Here is a 16,545-nt window from a genome sequence, read left to right on the forward strand (position 1 = left end):
AAACACATATACATATTGTCATATAAAGCTGTTAACCAAATGTCTGATTTTTATGTTTTAATAGGCGAGTATAAAAACAAGGAATAAAAAACTAGATAAGTTTTAACATAAATGTTTATTAAAAATAATAATAATAATAAATTCACGACTCGTTCATGAACGGGAAGTTACGTCACTGACTCGTAAAGTCCCTCCTCCATCTAACACTCGCTGGCGCTGCTGATTGGTCTTCACGAGTGAGTGAGTGAGTGAGTGAGTGAGTGAGTGAGTGAGTGAGTGAGTGAGTGAGTGAGTGAGTGAGTGAGTGAGTGAGTGAGTGACAGACAGCATTGCTGCTATGCTATTGCCAGCCGACACACGTTATGCCGACATTGATATTTTAATTTTGTATTTATTGGCTAGTAGTTGATGGTGTTATTATACCGAATGTGTTTATGTTTGTGTTTGAATAAAAGGTTGGAAAAAAAACGTTATGCCGACATTTGTTAATTTTGGGGACACCAACTCATATAACAACGTAAAACACATACATATTGTCATATAAAGCAGTTAACCAAATGTCTGATTTTTATGTTTTGAATGGCGAATATAAAAACAAGGAATAAAACACCAGACAAGTTATAACATAAATGTTTCTAATAATAATAATAATAATAATAATAATAAAAGTACATTTCAAACCAGCAATCTAATGTGGAACTGCAGTCGATATATTGGATAACAACATTTAGGCATATATATGCAAACACGTTATTTAAAACCTACTATAAGTAAATCGTAAATCTACATTCTGGCTTCCATAGTTCACGCCAGGAGACACAACATATTCACGGGCTGATCCGTTGATGCACAAGAAGGCATTTCACTCATTGACTTGTTCGCGAACGGGAAAGCCAGGATTCGTTCCCTCACTGATCCGTTCTCGCGATGAACAGGAAATGCGAATCACTCAGTGAGTGATTCACTCAGTGAGTGATTCACTCACTGAGTGATTCACTCACTGAGTGACTCGTTCACTCACAGATTTGTTCGTTGGTGAACGGGAAATGCAATTCACGACTCGTTCGTGAACGGGAAGTTACGTCACTGACTCGTAAAGTTCCTCCTCCATCTAACGCTCGCTGGCACTGCTGATTGGCTGATTTTCTTCTTCGTTTTGTTTTACGGCGAGGTAGCACCAGCTTCAATGGGCATTACTGACATTTACTGGTTGAAGTTATATATCAGCGGTGGCCAACCCGCGGCTCGCGAGCCGCATGCGGCTCTTTGGCTAGTTTCATGCGGCTCTTTTACGTTCATATCAATATTTGTGTTTATTTTTCGTGCGTATTTGCTTCGCTTGAGTTCAATATGGTATTTTGGTCAAACGCGCATGCGCGTGAGGTGAAATCCCGCAAAGGAGGAGGGACAAACAGAGCGATTGGTTTTGCCCGCTTTTTTTATGAATGGCGACTGTGACTACGGGGGCCCATTAGGTCCAGAAAAGCTGACAAGACGCTTGCCAAAATGGCAAGGAAAAAATGCACAGCTAAACGAATATATGACGATGAACACAGGATGTTTTTAACAGAGTTAAAGTTGTTTTTTGTTGAACGCTATGGCAAGCCATTCTGCCTGATATGTCGGACGTCATTGGCGCATTTAAAAGCTTCAAATGGTCAGCGCCACTTCAGCTCACTTCATGCCAATATCGATAAGGACTTTGCAAAAGGGACTGAATTTCGCAAGCACAAGTTTGGAGACTTTGAAAAGTCAGGCAGAAAAATAGGTACAGTTTTTCTAAAAAATTACGAAGCACTCAGAGACTGTCACACTTGCATTGTTTCAACTGGCTTGGAACATTGCACGGGCTAAAAAGCCATACAATGAAGTGGAGTTCGTTAAAATATGCCTCAGTGACGTTATTGAAATCTTGTCTCCTGAAAACGACGAACTCAAACGAATGGTCTGTCCCGCCACACATAGTAAGTGAAAAAACTTATTATGTTTTTGTTTGTGGAATTTGTTGAACTGAGAGTTTGTCTGTGTGAGACAATGCACACAATGCTCATTGTTGAAAATGTGGTCTTTGGTCTGTGGTTTTAGTACTGTAGGAGTCAATTTGTCATTATCATGTTGGTGCGTGACATAATAATGTCACACAATAAATTTGGCTGAGCAGAGGGGTGTGTGTGTGTGTGTGCGCGTGCGTGTGTGTGCGCGTGCGTGCGCGTGCGTGTTTGTGTGCGCGTGTGTGTGGGGGGGGTGTTCATGTGTGCTCATGTGTATGATGTGGCTCTTTGCTATGACACAGTAAAAAATGTGGCTCTTAGTCTCTGACTGGTTGGCCACCCCTGTTATATATGAAAGGAAAAAAAGAACAAATCACTTTAGGAAGTGATTCGTTCACTCTCGTTCACTGAAACGATTCGTTCTTTTTGAACGAATCGTTCACTCACGAGCCAACACTAATGCTGCGTCCTCGGAACGTGGGAAATGAGAACAACCCCACTCGGATTATTGCATTTCCGACCTCAAAAGTGGACAGTGTCATCAACAAAGATGCTTGATTCCGATGAATTGTTTGTTCGTAACACATTTAAAGCCAATTCAAACAGTAGGCCAGTTTGAGCTTCCAATCACGTTAAATCTTTAATGTATTGTTGAGACTACAATTAGAACATCTACCACAATATATCAGTGAACAGGATTTTCACATTGGTATGTTTTATGTAGTACAGAAGGAAACAAAAGGGCAGCGTTTCACACCTCATCAAACTGTTGCTTTTTGTTGGTGTTAGAGGGCAACATGAGCCAGGGAAGGTCGCCGTTCAAGATGCACTGGCCTCCAGCCGTGCACCTGTAGCCGGCCCGACAGCAGTGCTTCATGTCACTGCAACACACCGCCTGCATGTGAGGAAAAAGAGAAAGGATTTCCAAATTTGCTCTCATGAAAGCTTCAACCAGGGCTGGTTATCATATTTTAATATTATTTGTACTTATAATCAACCATTAGTTGATTTACAGGTAGAAATATGCATTTTACTCCTTTTTTATATGATTATATTCACATTAATTATTATATATTATTTATATTCACCAATTATTTAATGTACTAATATTTAAGCTGTAGTCTTTTAATGCAATGTATTTTAAAATAAAATACGTTGAATCATATGTAGACTAAAATGTATTATATTTTAACCCCACCCACGGTTCTGGAAAGCTAAGGACCGTACATTAGCAAAAGGGCAGCATCCCCATTCCGTGGGCGAAATCTTGCAGCAGGTCTGCCCGTCGTTGCACAGGCTCCCATCGTCGCACATTACAAATCCCAGCTTTACGGCGGTGACGAGGGTCCGGAGCGGGACCATAGAAGGGATGCTTGCCGGAAGTTGAGGGTACCACGGGAGCGCCACGTTCCCTTTGACGCATTTGCTGCGCATCTCGTCGCACGTGTAGTCAGTGGGACAGCAGTGGTGGCCGTCGGGACAGCACACGGCCTGTCATAGAGGTAGTGAAACTGAAGTTGAACGTAACTCTCGCTTCTGCTTTCACAAGCAGCAATGCTTAGTTCCTCATTGCTTTGTTATTGCTGATAGCTGGTGGGTCACTTAGTTGGTTTATATATATTTGTTGTTTGAGGGGGTACCTAAATGGTGGTGGAAGAGAGAAACAATGTAGTGATTGGTTGCCAGAATAAACTTTTAAACAAACTGGACATTTGGTTAAAACGTGACTCGAGTCAAGCACAAGTAAGAGATGTGTACTGTCAATTATTCACCTGAGGGAGAGGGCAGCATCCCCATGCTCCAGTTTGGGTCTTGCAGCAGGTGGAGCTCTCAGCGCAAGTGTGTGTGGCGTCGCATTTCACTTCCATTTCCTGCTGCCTGGGCGTGGCGGGCTCTTTCTCCAACCAGGGCACCGAGCGCCATTCCAGATCGCACGTCTGAGCGGCTATGTTGCACCTGTGACCTTTAGGGCAGCAGTGGAGGTAATCACTGCAGCAAACCGCCTGGGAAGAGAATCCACAAAGCCGAGAAAATAAAGTCAACATGCAACAGTTAAAAAAAATTCAATTTGCAGACACCATGTTACCTCTGGTAGAGGACAGCAGGACCATTGACCTTGTGTGTTTTTACAACAAGTGGTGCCATCTCTGCAGTGGACTTTGTCGTCACAGAGGACGATATTGGCTGCAAAAAGAGCACAAAGGATTGAATTGAAAAACACGTTCACCAAAAAAAAACTATGACCCGTAAGACCAGAATGACAACAAGCAATGTGTGGCAACATGCTTCAACACACCCGCCTCAATGGGACGCATCTTTTTGTTTTGACATTAAGTCTGGATGTGGTTCACTGCGTTAGAATACGCACCGAATCAACAAACATTTCATATTCACCACAGAGGATCTTCAGAGGTTTCAGAGCTTTTTGCGGGTCAAAGCACAAAAAATGCCTCGACTTTCAATTAAACTCCCTAATCTTTACGCGACAACAACACTTGGCAGACCGTGCGCGATGCTATCACTTCAACGTCTCATCACCACACTTCCCCTCTCAGCTTTTAATCACACGCGAGCATTGTCAACGGTTCCTCCACGCTGACACAATTGCTCTTCTGAATGCGGAAGTCCCCTCGGGGTGTGTGTGAAGGGGTTACTGACCTTGCCGGTTCTCCCAGTTGGCTCTCCTCCTGGCAGGAAGCTTGTCCCACATCGGCGTGTCCTCGCCGTCCTCAGGGGAGACGCAGACGGAGCGTTGCACGTCACACAAGCTGCCCGCCGGGCAACAGTGCACTTTGTCTTCACAGCACACGGCCTGTTTGGACACCATGAACGCACACTTAGGACACGGACAACCCCCCCCTTCACCTTTTTGTACCTTTGACAGGGGGCAGCATCCCCAAGTGCCTTGCGGGGTCTCGCAACAAGTGCTGCCGTTGGGGCACTCGGAAGCCTTGTCGCTGCACAGCACCACCGACTCTGTGCAAGAAACAACATCAAGATGAAGTAAACTTTCAGCAAAAGTGTGTTAAAAGTCAAGAGGAGGAATAAAAAAGAACCCGGTTTGAAGCACCACAGGCTGTCGGCACTGCAGCGGTGACCCTCCCGACAACAACGCTTCCCATCAGCGCAGGCCAGTTCCTGTAGGAAGAATCCGGTTCACTCAGATCCTTGATCAAAATGGGACTATACTGCATTTAGATTTGAGTAATTCCACGCTTATACAATTTAACTGTATTGAATGTATCATAATTCATCATCTTACTGTATATGATCAGGACTGAGCAGTTTCATGCTAAATTGAACTTTTCTTTGACAAATGTGAGAAATGTTTCAAACATAACATTTCAACGACTGAAACTTTCAACCACTACCATAAGTGTATTTCACTTTATCTTTGCAGCAGAAGCCTTGCTCACATTTCCAACCTTCAACTTTCAGTCTCCATTTCCCCTAATGTCAGCATGTCCTCACTCCAATATGAAGAAACTTTGCATGTTATTTAACACAAGTGACACTCAACCTTTGAGCACATTTGGTTCCTTTTGACTGCGGTGCTCTTCGGGCGGGCTTTGCTTTGCGTGGTAACTGGTAACATGTGCTATCACCTGGACAGAGGGGCTGCACTGAAAGCTGCCGGTGGGTCGGTGACCCTCTTGACACGTCCCACCAAGCGGACCCTCAAGCAGAAGCAGCATGGCACAGCACAACACAGCCAGGCTCGGCATCTGAAATCGTGTTGCATAATCACAGTAATCACTTATATCAATAAAATCATATTCACTCCAGGCAAGTGCTCAGGGCTGGGGTTTGAAAAAAAGTGAATGAATGCAGCTCTCACCTTGACGTTGAACTATAAATGACTTGCGAGTGAAGCGGCGTAGTGTCAGAGTGCTTCTGACTGTACAAAGTGCTGATTTAAACACGCCCATTAACTGTAATCGCGCATGCCCATGTGGTTTCCTTTTTTCTTTAGTTGCGAAACAGACACTTCAACTGTATCAGGCTGCTTTGTACAGATTTTTGAGTGGGAGGCATGCTCGCGTGTGGTATTGTGTATTTAAAAAAAGAATAAATCAAAACTATTTATAGAAACATAATTCATAAAAAATACAAATATAATTGTGTTTAAACTGTTTAAAAATTTGCAATCCATCCATTTTCCAAACCACTTGTTTTGGAAAATTTAATAGAAAAATTCTATTTAACAAACGCTGCTATACTTGACTTTTATTTGTACATTGTATGTCTACATGCTTTCGACATTAAAGGTGAAAAGGCGTATAAATAATGTGCTGTAGTTTCCTCTGTAAAACAAAATGTACACATGCACTACATGTCTTTGTTATTCAGTATTTTTAAACAATTTGGTAGCGTGACATTGTTATATTTGACTAACTCTTCCAATAGGTCAGTCAGTGAAATTCCAGTAGCTTCAAATGTTCTGGTTTCAACGCTCCAACATGTGTTTTTCTGGTCTCGACTATGAGCTTCACCTTGACTTGTTTACATGCTGCAACTTGCAGTGCGTCCTTCCTCCTTTCGGAGGCGACAGAGCAACGTGGAGAATGCGGCCATTTTAGCGCTGACGTGTATATTACATGGACCGACCCGCTTCCTCCTCACGCAAAACGACTACTCGCGCACAACACTTTGTATATCTGCGAAGCTGACATTCACTGCATTGATGAACGCCCCTCGCCAAATACACGTTTGAATGTCTTAACACTATGGACGAAGACAGTTAACGATAGTCGTGCAGGACTGCTGAAAACATCTTCAGGAGCATGGGGGAAGGTGTTTGGCGAAGTGACATAAACCTAAATTTACAGTAAAGGTGAGTAGAAACAACGTGGATGCTAACTGGCTAGCTGGCTAGCTTACAACGCATGAGAGTTGCTGAGTGACATGCTAGCTCGAAATGCTGTTCATTCAGAATATTCGGTTGCCTGTGTTTATCGTAAGATTATGTAATAACACCTACCTACTTGTAATAACATTTTTAAAAGAAACCTAAGGTTTCACGTGATAATGAGCAAGCCACAGTGCAGAGTACACAATGTTCGCTTTGCAACCTCATCAAAACGCCTATGTTGCTCTCTTTGGACTTCCATCTAAGTAATCTCATGCCACACTTTTCCCCTTAAAATTAAATGTGATCTAAATGACGTCAGTATTGTCATGGAGTTTAATATGAGACGCGGTGCATTGTGTCATAATGGGTGAAAGTGACCATGCATTCGACTTCTACCAATGGGAGCCTTTTGCGTTTTTCAATAACATTAACGTTTTGCAAGAAAGGTATTTATTTACTTCGTACTTTGTTCCCCCTAAAGCAGATGCCTGATCAACCAGTAATTCATGTGTGAAGAAAGGCTAGACAATATGGTATTGAAATAAATATTACTTTTTTTGGTCTGCTATCCCATTTGCTTGTCTGGTTAACAAAGAATAATGGAATCAATGAAAACAGTGTTTACTTTTTGCATTAAGTTGCATCAGCATTTAAAGACATGATATGGGTAAGTGACAAAAACAAAATCTTGAAATATCTTCTTGGGAACATGGCCTCCTGTTTTTCGCTACCTCTAATACTATTTTTTCACGTTAGTTTTATCTGTGAGTCAACGCAACCAAAGAAAAATCAATCTTGGCTTGGCAGGACATACTATGGGTCCTAAATTTGTTACAAAAATAGATGTTTGCTATTGCAAAAAAGAAAAAAAAATAGAGTAGCAGATAAATGAATACATTTAGGATAATTTGTAAATTTGATTAACCCCCCTTGCTTTTGCCAAAACAAAGAAAGAGTAGCACCTAAATGAATGAATTTAGGATAATTGATACATTTGATTAATAACCCCCGACTCGCCTGCTCTAATGTGACGCCAGTTGAAGTGGTGTGTCCTTTGCAAGCCTGCCTGTGGCTGCATAACGATATTTGACTTATGCAACGCATTGATAAGCTATCGCCAGAGGCCCAATTAGCAACTCCGCCTAGCAACACGCTTTTGTGTGTGCCTGACTCACATTTTCTTGCATTAACGTGAAACATAACTACCATGTCTTTAGCCTAATAAGCCAATATTTGATGGGACGTTATTAACGTAACGATAATATTTAAAAAAACAAAACAACCAACACAAGCCACTGCACGGCTTCACTCGCACAACTAGGAGGCGTTGAGGCACGCGGTCACGCCGGCGCCTGGCGGAGAGGGTCAGTAAACGCCTCCGTGGCGTTCACTGTTCTGTGTTTAGGGCAACAGGTGGGCACGATGGCGGAACGGGCCACCGGTGGCGCGTCGGCCGCCATCTCTCCAGTGCAGCAGATGCTGGCCTCTGGCACTGGAGCCCTCCTCACGTCCGTTTTGGGTGAGAGATTTGAGAGAGAGAGAGAGAGAGAGAGAGAGAGAGAGAGAGAGAGAGAGAGAGAGAGAGAGAGAGAGAGAGAAACTTGGAGATTTGTACCTTGACTTACGAGTGCCCCCAAACTTCGGTTTATATCTTTTTGTAGTTACTAACAAATACTTTTAGGCTTTGACCACAACAACAGTGATTATAAGAGTTTTTCACCAAGTAATAGAGCATGGGTCCCCCCCAAAATCTAACGAATCGATCAAGCCGAATCTCACATTGTAAATTGCGTCACGAGCTTGGTATTGGAATGACCAAAACTCGTAAGTCAAGGCAACACTGGCCGAATTTGGGTGACGGATGACAGTTGGAGGGTCGTTGCTCATTCTTTCAAAACCGTTTGCAGTCACGCCTCTGGATGTGGTGAAGATCAGGCTGCAGGCCCAGCAGAGCCCCCTCCATCAAGGTAGCCACTTCCCGACTTCTTCTGTGGTGTTGATGTGGTCACGCTCACATAACAAGCTGCCGGCCAGGTGGATGACGTTTGAGCAATTCTTAACATCCAGACGCTCCTTTTGCTTCTGCTTTCTTTCCTAAGCTTTAACTCGCGATGCTGCTTCCTGGGCTGCTGTCACCCACCCCTCCAAGTGTGAGTACCGGACCCTCACCCGCTGCACGCACACACCTCTCTACATTTGTACTCTTCTCAGTGCGGCCTTGCTCCCATCATAACACGTGCGTGCGTGTGTGTGTTTAAACAACCCCCCTCACCCCCCCCCCCGTTGCTGGCACGTGAGTGTGTGTGCGGTGGTTGCTCTGGTCACAATCACGTCTGACCTGTGAAAAGTGCTCCATAACAAATGCTGAGCTTCAGGCTATTTTTTTCTAGACGTCCTTCCAAGGTCAAAGGTGATGACGCTCTGTTTTTCTCTCTCTTTTGGCCCAGGGAGATGCTTCCTCTATTGCAACGGCTTGATGGACCACATCTACGTGTGTCAGAACAGAAGCAACTGCACCAGCTGGTACAAACCGCAAACGCATTTCAGCGGAACCCTGGTGAGTTCATGGCAGATAGGAAAACGGTGACAAATGGCCGCTGAGCCCCGGCGGCGCAAAAAAGCTGCAGCCTTTCCCAAAAGCGGTTCCCAAAAGAACCGAAAGCAAAACGTTTGTGAGTAACTCATCCTGTTTCTTTGCGGGGCAGGATGCTTTTGTGAAAATCTCCCGACATGAAGGACTCAAATCGTTGTGGAGCGGCCTCCCACCCACACTGTCAGTAATTTGCCTCGCAGTCTTGCCAAAACAACACAAACGTGTCTAAAAGGCGTATGATTGTAGCGTCATGGCCGTGCCCGCCACCGTCATCTACTTCACCTGCTACGATCAGCTGCGGGACTTCCTGCGTGTTCGCATGGGTTTCCACGGCGAACACATTCCACTCCTGGCTGGGGGTCTTGCCCGATGTAAGCCTGCAAAAACACACATGGAAAAAAATTAGATGCAGCGTGACTTAGTGTTGTGTTTGAAGCATAAGCAGCCATTTTGTCTTTAGTTTAGTTAGTGGGGGTTATGTATTGGACGTAGCCGCGACCGGAAAAAGTCTGTCATATAAATTTAATTTTTTTAGTTATAGTTGAGTCTCTTGTTTCTCAAAGTGTCCTGGTCGGCTAGCGCCCTCTTGTGGCCTGGCAAATAATCACTGCTTCAGGACAGTTGTGCAGTGGTACCTTGAGATGAAGCGACCTGACTTTTCTTAAAACGTCCACGTGGCTTTGCTCCTGATTATCTCTAGCTAACAAACAGTCCAAAAAGCCATAGACGGGCTAATGAATAGCATCTATGCTGGATCAACACAAGTAGGGAGTGGGGGCACCTCTCCATCGGAGGCCTAAATCTCTCCGTGTGTGTTACAGTGGGTGCCGTGACGGTCATCAGTCCTCTGGAGTTGATCCGCACCAAGATGCAGTCCCGCCGCCTGACGTACAGCGAGCTCTGCGTTTGCATGCGCAGCTCTGTAGCGCAGGGCGGCCTCATGTCGCTGTGGCGCGGCTGGGGGCCCACTGTTCTCAGAGACGTCCCCTTCTCTGGTGTGAACCACTACCATGTTTGTTCCGACTCAGCGGTGGTTTGATATCATTGTAATGTAGTTTTGACATGTTTGTGTGTCTGCTGTGTCCAATTTCTCCTCTTTGTGGATGCGCAGCAATTTACTGGTTCAACTACGAGCTAATGAAAGCGCGTCTGTGTCAACGATCGCAAATCGCTCAGGCCAACTTCACCATCAGCTTCACCGCCGGCGCCGCCTCGGGAACGGTTTGTATCAAACTCACACAAACTCACCTTCTGTTTGGAAAAGAAAGTTGTGTTCAACTTGGGCCCCAGTTAGACAAGAAAGGCTGCTGCTACAACACTGCTGTCAATGACATCCAACTGCTGTGTCTCTTGTCCCAAACGTCAGATCGCTGCCATCTTGACGCTGCCCTTTGATGTAGTGAAGACTCGCAGACAGATCCAACTAGGAGAGATGGACACACTCGCAGGTGCGTAGACCGCCGCTGGGAATTTACAAGAAACGACAAAGTCGTCATTGCTGTCGTCTCATTCCTCTCGCTGGTCCTCGTAGCCCCGTCCAATAAAACGGTGTCGACGTGGCGCATCATGAGGGACATCTGGAGCGAGGTGGGCTATCGGGGGCTCTTTGCAGGTACACATCGTCGTCTCGCTCACACATAATATAATGTGTAAAAGAAATAAAAAAACATGGACACTTTGTTTTCAGGTTTCTTGCCCAGAGTGATCAAAGTGGCGCCAGCCTGCGCTGTCATGATCAGCACCTACGAGTTTGGGAAGGCCTTTTTTCAGAATGTCAACCGGGATCAACAGCCCCTGCCGTCATAAAGGGACGGAGCAACTCTCAAATTGTTTTTTACCTTTGTAATTTCCTCACCAGGTTTAGGATCAAACTTTAGTTCAAGTTTTTAGCATGTCCTAATCGAGTTCAATGTCGGGGTGAGTTCCAAACCACATTCCGCTAATTAGGATCCATTTTTGCATTTTCGGACAAGGGTTAGGCTGATGTACCGAATCGACAATATCCACAATTCATTTTAATAACGGTCAAGAAGCTGCTGTCACAATGCCTCATGGGAAATCCATGACGAGAGGACTGCATGAGCACAGACGCATGATCAAGCTGCTGAAGATGCATGGACGCTCATTCAGTCAGTCAGTTATTAATCATTCATTCTTTCAGTCAGTCAGTGAGGGCTTCACAGAAACACTTGGGACTTGCATTTTGAATTTCGGCATTGACCCAGAACAGCACTTATATATGAATGCCCTCATACGTAAACGGCGCCACTTCAACTCAGTAAGCTGTCTACTACTTTTCCTTCCTCACATGTGGAACAAAGCCATAGGACAAAATGGGATCCAAACAAATAAGAAAATGGAAATTTGCTGTACATTCTGACGCAAGCATGACACATCCTCACAGCTTGAACGACAACATTCAAATAATGAAGTCCCAATGATGGCTGTTAAATCAATGGGAATTTACATAGAAGATATGAAGAATTTATATCATAAAATATAATTGTTGCCTTAAGTTGAAATGTTTCTGTTTTTTCAGTTAAATAAATGGTATTTTGAGTTTCATTTTATTTTTGAGAAATTACGCACATTGTTGTTAGGCTTTTTTCACGGGATAGGGCCGACTTCTGTCGGGAATAGCCTCCGTAGCGACTCGACGTGGCCGCTGTATGTAAATACCCTGCCGAAGGCGGGACTTGTGACGCCAACGACGCGTCACACTGCCGAAGGCGGGACTGGTGACGCCAACGACGCGTCGTGTCTCGCGATAGTTGTGCCACCTTATAAGTGACCGTAAGCGCCAGGATGGGCCTCTTTCAATCGGATCGGACTCAGGATGGTGAGTAAGCCACTCTGACTGTCTTCACCATGGCTGGGCAATCCGTCCGCTATCTTTGCCATCCGAGCCTTTAGTTTCTTTCCAGCGCTTAGAACAAATCGTTTTCCATTTGAACTGTTATGCTAGGATGAATTTCCTGGCCCTTCGAGAATTATAACTTAGTAAAGAAAAAACTCATGCGAAACGCAAATCATCGTGGCCCAAAATGGCCGCCTTCACTTCATGCTGTACGTTTATAACAAGCACATGTTTGTTAATGAATACAGCTGCAAAATACTTCTATATTTTGCTGTTGTCAATTGAATGTAGTTACATCCTCACATGCTTACATCGTGGTCCGCCGGTAGCCTTTTAGCCGCTCTTGCTTACTGTACAAATAACGTGACGGTATCCTCTCTGCTGTCTCGTAGTCCCATCGCAAGTTTTCGGCTCCGCGCCATGGGTCCTTGGGCTTCTTACCTCGTAAGAGGAGTCGCCGTCACCGGGGTAAGGCCAAGAGCTTCCCCAAGGACGACCCGAGTAAACCCGTCCACTTGACTGCCTTCCTGGGCTATAAGGCTGGCATGACTCACATCGTCCGTGAGGTGGACAGACCAGGATCAAGTGAGTTCTCTATCATTTAACATAGAATTTTCTTTTTGTCTATGATGAAACCAACGACGGGCGGACAGAATGGGCTCAAAGTCCCTTGCTGATTGTCGAGTACTGAGCATATTGTTTAGATGAAATGATTAAATAGTTATATTTTGTGGTGTTTAACTTGCGTCAATTTCTTTGCAGAGGTGAACAAGAAAGAAGTGGTAGAAGCGGTCACCATTGTGGAGACCCCTCCCATGATTGTAGTTGGCGTGGTGGGCTATGTGAGCACCCCCCGCGGACTGCGCTCCTTCAAGACCGTCTTTGCCGAGCACATGAGTGACGAGTGCAAGAGGCGCTTTTACAAAAACTGGTGAGATGTGGCGGTGTGACTTCAGAGCAGTGCTTCTCAATCTTTCTATTGTTTGGTCAGCAGTACAAAACACTTTTATAGTTTTTTTTTTTTTGTGCCAGAATTTTATTTGCAATGGCATATTTTAGTGTAAAATTAAGATGGTGTTCATGCAAGTAGTTGTCGTCCAGCCAACAAAATGGCCTTTCCCCCAAATTGTAACTTATAATAATAATAATAATAATTTCAACTGCTGGTGTACAACTCACTTTTGGTCCTGCTTTAATACTTGAGAAGCACTGCCTGTGGAATATCAAAGCAGACGTTAGTAGCCCAGTGGAGACAATTTTTTTTCTGTTTTCACTGAGCGATTCTAACAGTTACGGTGCCCCCTGGTGGCAGCTCCGCTCAGGTGCCCCGCGCCCTGATGAGCTCCGGGCTCCTCTGGCTGGTGGAAACTTCTGCTTAGAAGCCGCGCCATGAGCCGAAATCCCCTACTTGGCTGGTTCCGCCTAACTCCTCGATCAGGGCGACCAGTCCGGCGCTGTGTTCTTCCTCTGACCCGCTGCGGTTATGAAGGGCCAGTCGCCAACCTTGTTGTGCCCGCTGGCAGGTACAAGTCCAAGAAGAAGGCCTTCACCAAGTACAGCAAGAAGTGGCAAGATGAGGAAGGCAAGAAGCAACTGGAGAAGGACTTTGCCTCCATGAAGAAGTACTGCCAGATCATTCGCATTATCGCTCACACGCAGGTGAGTTTGGAAATGGGCTGAATGACGGCTCTCCTGTTTCTATTTTTTTTTTTTTAGAGACGCTGCCTTGCTTGCCAACAAGCTTGTGATTATATCAAAAAAGGCCACTTGAGTGAGAAACATTGTTACCTGCCACGTTTGAACAAGTGTTGGCAAGTAAGCCAGCGTCTGCAGTCTGTGACGAGACCATAGAACTCCTGCGTCAGGCATGGCGCCTGATGATTCCAGTGAGGATATTTTCTACTGCCTTCCTTCTGAGACTGCCTCTCACAAGCAGCTGCTTGCGCTCTCAGGTGGCTGCCCTCGCTGATCAGCCTCCTTTTTTATTTGTGGCCAGATGCGTCTGCTGCCCCTGAAGCAGAAGAAGTCTCACCTGATGGAGGTGCAGCTTAACGGCGGCTCCATCGCAGACAAGGTGGACTGGGCCCGCGAGAAGCTGGAGCAGGCTGTGCCCATCGCTAATGTCTTTGCCCAGGACGAGATGATCGATGTCATCGGTGTCACCAAGGGACACGGATACAAAGGTGTGTAATCTATCCCTCCAGGTGCTGCAGAGATACTTTTATGATCTATTTGCAGGCTGTCTTTTACACCTTTCAGTGTTCTCCATTTTATATTGTGTATTTTTTTAAATCTATTAAATCACATCTGTTGGTGCGGGACAAGCCAAACAAGGTAATGGGTGTTGACAAACATTTTCGCAAACCCGCCATCTTTATTACTCGGAGAGACTTTCGTAGTCCAAACAACTCAAGGATGCCGAAGTAGAGAGATCATAATGTTCCGTCCACACAACTCATTGCATCATCCGCCAACATCAGAACCTCAAAGAATAGCCTAGCAAAATTTCATTTTTCAAGTCCTGCTTGTTCAAAGATGAGTGTTTCATAAATCTTTTTTTTAGGATAGATAAAGATTGTCCGAAAGACTTCATAGAATATAATGTGAATATAAGAGCAAAGAAAAGTAGATTTTCCAAGATATGCCTCCTGTAAGGCTCCAATTGTCTGCGAAATGGCCCCCTCTCGCTTGTTGCTAGATGCTCTTTCAACTACCGTTACCTCTGTCTGCATCCAGGTGTGACCAGCCGCTGGCACACCAAGAAGCTGCCCCGCAAGACCCATCGTGGTTTGCGCAAGGTGGCATGCATTGGTGCCTGGCATCCTGCTCGCGTGGCCTTCTCTGTGGCTCGTGCCGGTCAGAAGGGATACCACCATCGTACCGAGATCAACAAGAAGGTACGTCAGCCTCAAGCTGCACCATTACGGTGTCGATCTGCGCTGACTGTTCTGTTGTTGTCAAGATCTACAAGGTCGGTCAGGGCTACCACCAGAAGGACGGCAAGCTGGTGAAGAACAACGCCTCCACTGACTATGACCTGTCCAACAAGAGCATCAACCCTCTGGTAAGCACTGACACGCCTTGCAATTCACGTACATGTCCACAGAAATGTCTCGTGAACATAATCTTGCTCTCCTTCCAACAGGGTGGTTTTGTCCACTATGGAGAAGTCACCAATGACTTTGTTATGATCAAAGGATGCGTGGTTGGAACCAAGAAGAGAGTTCTCACCCTCCGCAAGGTCAGAATGCCATCACTTGCTTAACACATGTAGTTGATGCGCATGTAGAAGTTTATTCTGGAATTTCACTCCAATGGATTTAACCTTTGGGGGATTAGTGAAGATGGAAACATCTACAAACATTAAGGTGGTTTTATTTGTTCTTGTAGTCTCTGCTGGTCCAGACAAGCCGTCGCGCTTTGGAGAAGATCGACCTGAAGTTCATTGACACCACCTCCAAGTTTGGTCACGGCCGCTTCCAGACGGTGGAGGAGAAGAAGGCCTTCATGGTCAGTTGTCGTTTCATATTTTTCTTGACTCATGTGTTTGTTGCCCTTGCACTGTTCGTTACCTGGTTCAGCTGTCAGTTTGAGCTCGGGCTCCATTACAGTGCTAAATTAACCTCCAGTTAGGCAGGGGAGTTGTGGCCCTCTATGCTCACTCCCTGTTCACTTTCTGGAAACACACCCACTGAAATTGTAGACATAATCTTCACTCCAAACTTGTCCTCCTTGATGTCAACCAAGCATGTTTGTCTCTTGTCTGCAGGGACCCCTCAAGAAGGATCGCCTCATCAAGGAGGAGACAGCCTAAAGTCTGCCAGCTCTGTCTTTCAAGTCTGCAGAATTTAATAATAAAACCAGATGTATTCAAAAACTAACTTGTGGAATTGATTGAAAGGGTGATTAGGAAAATGTGTCCAGCTTGAAAGAGTCAACTTGGAGTGATTAAATGGTCATTTAAAACTAGACAACTAATTTAGGTTACAAGAACAAATATAAATAGGTGAAAGATTTAAGTTGAAAATGAAATGTAGAAAAAATGCATTCTCGAAACATTTGGTCACTAAGAGAATTTAAAACTGAGCATAGTGTCTAAAGATGCAAATGTCATTGTGGTGCATTGTACTGCTCGTAGTCACTGCAGATATTTGCAGGCCTGAACTGTGGCATCTGTATTCCAAGCCTGTGCGTGGACACTGCAACCTCCTGTGAGATACCACAAGCCCTCCCCCCCTCTCACACACGCACA

General features: G+C 45.0%; 3 protein-coding genes and 2 non-coding genes across 6 annotated transcripts; 4 read left to right on the forward strand and 1 right to left on the reverse strand.

The window, feature by feature from the left end:
- Positions 1 to 2,605: 2,605 nt before the first annotated feature.
- Positions 2,606 to 5,981, reverse strand: grna (granulin a). Its single transcript, XM_037256171.1, has 9 exons — positions 5,830 to 5,981; positions 5,597 to 5,716; positions 5,048 to 5,129; positions 4,867 to 4,967; positions 4,650 to 4,803; positions 4,078 to 4,175; positions 3,764 to 3,994; positions 3,219 to 3,482; positions 2,606 to 2,886 (listed from the first exon to the last, which is right to left on the reverse strand). The coding sequence occupies exons 2-9, from the start codon at positions 5,714 to 5,716 to the stop codon at positions 2,743 to 2,745; spliced, it is 1,194 nt and encodes a 397-aa protein (XP_037112066.1). The 5' UTR covers positions 5,830 to 5,981; the 3' UTR covers positions 2,606 to 2,742.
- Positions 5,982 to 6,614: 633 nt separating this feature from the next.
- On the forward strand, positions 6,615 to 12,006 carry slc25a39 (solute carrier family 25 member 39). Of its 2 annotated transcripts, XM_037256173.1 has the most exons (12): positions 6,616 to 6,825; positions 8,249 to 8,362; positions 8,751 to 8,810; positions 8,943 to 8,993; positions 9,291 to 9,400; positions 9,549 to 9,616; positions 9,683 to 9,807; positions 10,258 to 10,431; positions 10,548 to 10,657; positions 10,803 to 10,884; positions 10,968 to 11,048; positions 11,124 to 12,006. In XM_037256173.1, exons 2-12 carry the CDS (start codon positions 8,266 to 8,268, stop codon positions 11,240 to 11,242), a joined length of 1,077 nt encoding a protein of 358 aa, XP_037112068.1. In that variant the 5' UTR covers positions 6,616 to 6,825; positions 8,249 to 8,265; the 3' UTR covers positions 11,243 to 12,006. The 2 variants fall into 2 exon arrangements, with proteins under 2 accessions (XP_037112069.1, XP_037112068.1); XM_037256174.1 differs by lacking the exon at positions 8,943 to 8,993 and having other exon boundaries at positions 6,615 to 6,825.
- Positions 12,007 to 12,179: 173 nt separating this feature from the next.
- On the forward strand, positions 12,180 to 16,174 carry rpl3 (ribosomal protein L3). The gene is made up of 10 exons (XM_037256170.1): positions 12,180 to 12,275; positions 12,686 to 12,878; positions 13,056 to 13,224; positions 13,817 to 13,952; positions 14,290 to 14,476; positions 15,030 to 15,190; positions 15,256 to 15,357; positions 15,439 to 15,534; positions 15,684 to 15,803; positions 16,063 to 16,174. Exons 1-10 carry the CDS (start codon positions 12,273 to 12,275, stop codon positions 16,105 to 16,107), a joined length of 1,212 nt encoding a protein of 403 aa, XP_037112065.1. The 5' UTR covers positions 12,180 to 12,272; the 3' UTR covers positions 16,108 to 16,174.
- On the forward strand, positions 14,122 to 14,217 carry LOC119126432. The gene has a single exon (XR_005098657.1). It is a non-coding gene; the product is annotated as a small nucleolar RNA U83B (small nucleolar RNA).
- Positions 15,850 to 15,981, forward strand: LOC119126431. The gene has a single exon (XR_005098656.1). It is a non-coding gene; the product is annotated as a small nucleolar RNA SNORA54 (small nucleolar RNA).
- Positions 16,175 to 16,545: the final 371 nt, after the last annotated feature.

This window comes from Syngnathus acus, chromosome 8 (assembly GCF_901709675.1).
Source record: "Syngnathus acus chromosome 8, fSynAcu1.2, whole genome shotgun sequence".
Classification (NCBI taxonomy): Eukaryota; Metazoa; Chordata; class Actinopteri; order Syngnathiformes; family Syngnathidae; genus Syngnathus; species Syngnathus acus.

Bases quoted from the DNA above. Each gene is read 5' to 3' on its own strand.
- grna (XM_037256171.1), bottom strand. From the start codon at position 5,716: ATGCCGAGCCTGGCTGTGTTGTGCTGTGCCATGCTGCTTCTGCTTGAG. The intron at 3,995-4,077 runs GTAACATGGTGT...TTCTCTTCCCAG, and splicing joins CCTGCTGTCCTCTACCAGAG to GCGGTTTGCTGCAGTGATTA. The intron at 2,887-3,218 runs GTACGGTCCTTA...CCTCACATGCAG, and splicing joins GATGCTGCCCTTTTGCTAAT to GCGGTGTGTTGCAGTGACAT.
- slc25a39 (XM_037256173.1), top strand. From the start codon at position 8,266: ATGGCGGAACGGGCCACCGGTGGCGCGTCGGCCGCCATCTCTCCAGTG. The intron at 8,363-8,750 runs GTGAGAGATTTG...AACCGTTTGCAG, and splicing joins CCTCCTCACGTCCGTTTTGG to TCACGCCTCTGGATGTGGTG. The intron at 9,617-9,682 runs GTCAGTAATTTG...GTATGATTGTAG, and splicing joins AGCGGCCTCCCACCCACACT to CGTCATGGCCGTGCCCGCCA.
- rpl3 (XM_037256170.1), top strand. The intron at 12,879-13,055 runs GTGAGTTCTCTA...ATTTCTTTGCAG, and splicing joins GGTGGACAGACCAGGATCAA to AGGTGAACAAGAAAGAAGTG. The intron at 15,804-16,062 runs GTCAGTTGTCGT...TCTTGTCTGCAG, and splicing joins AGGAGAAGAAGGCCTTCATG to GGACCCCTCAAGAAGGATCG.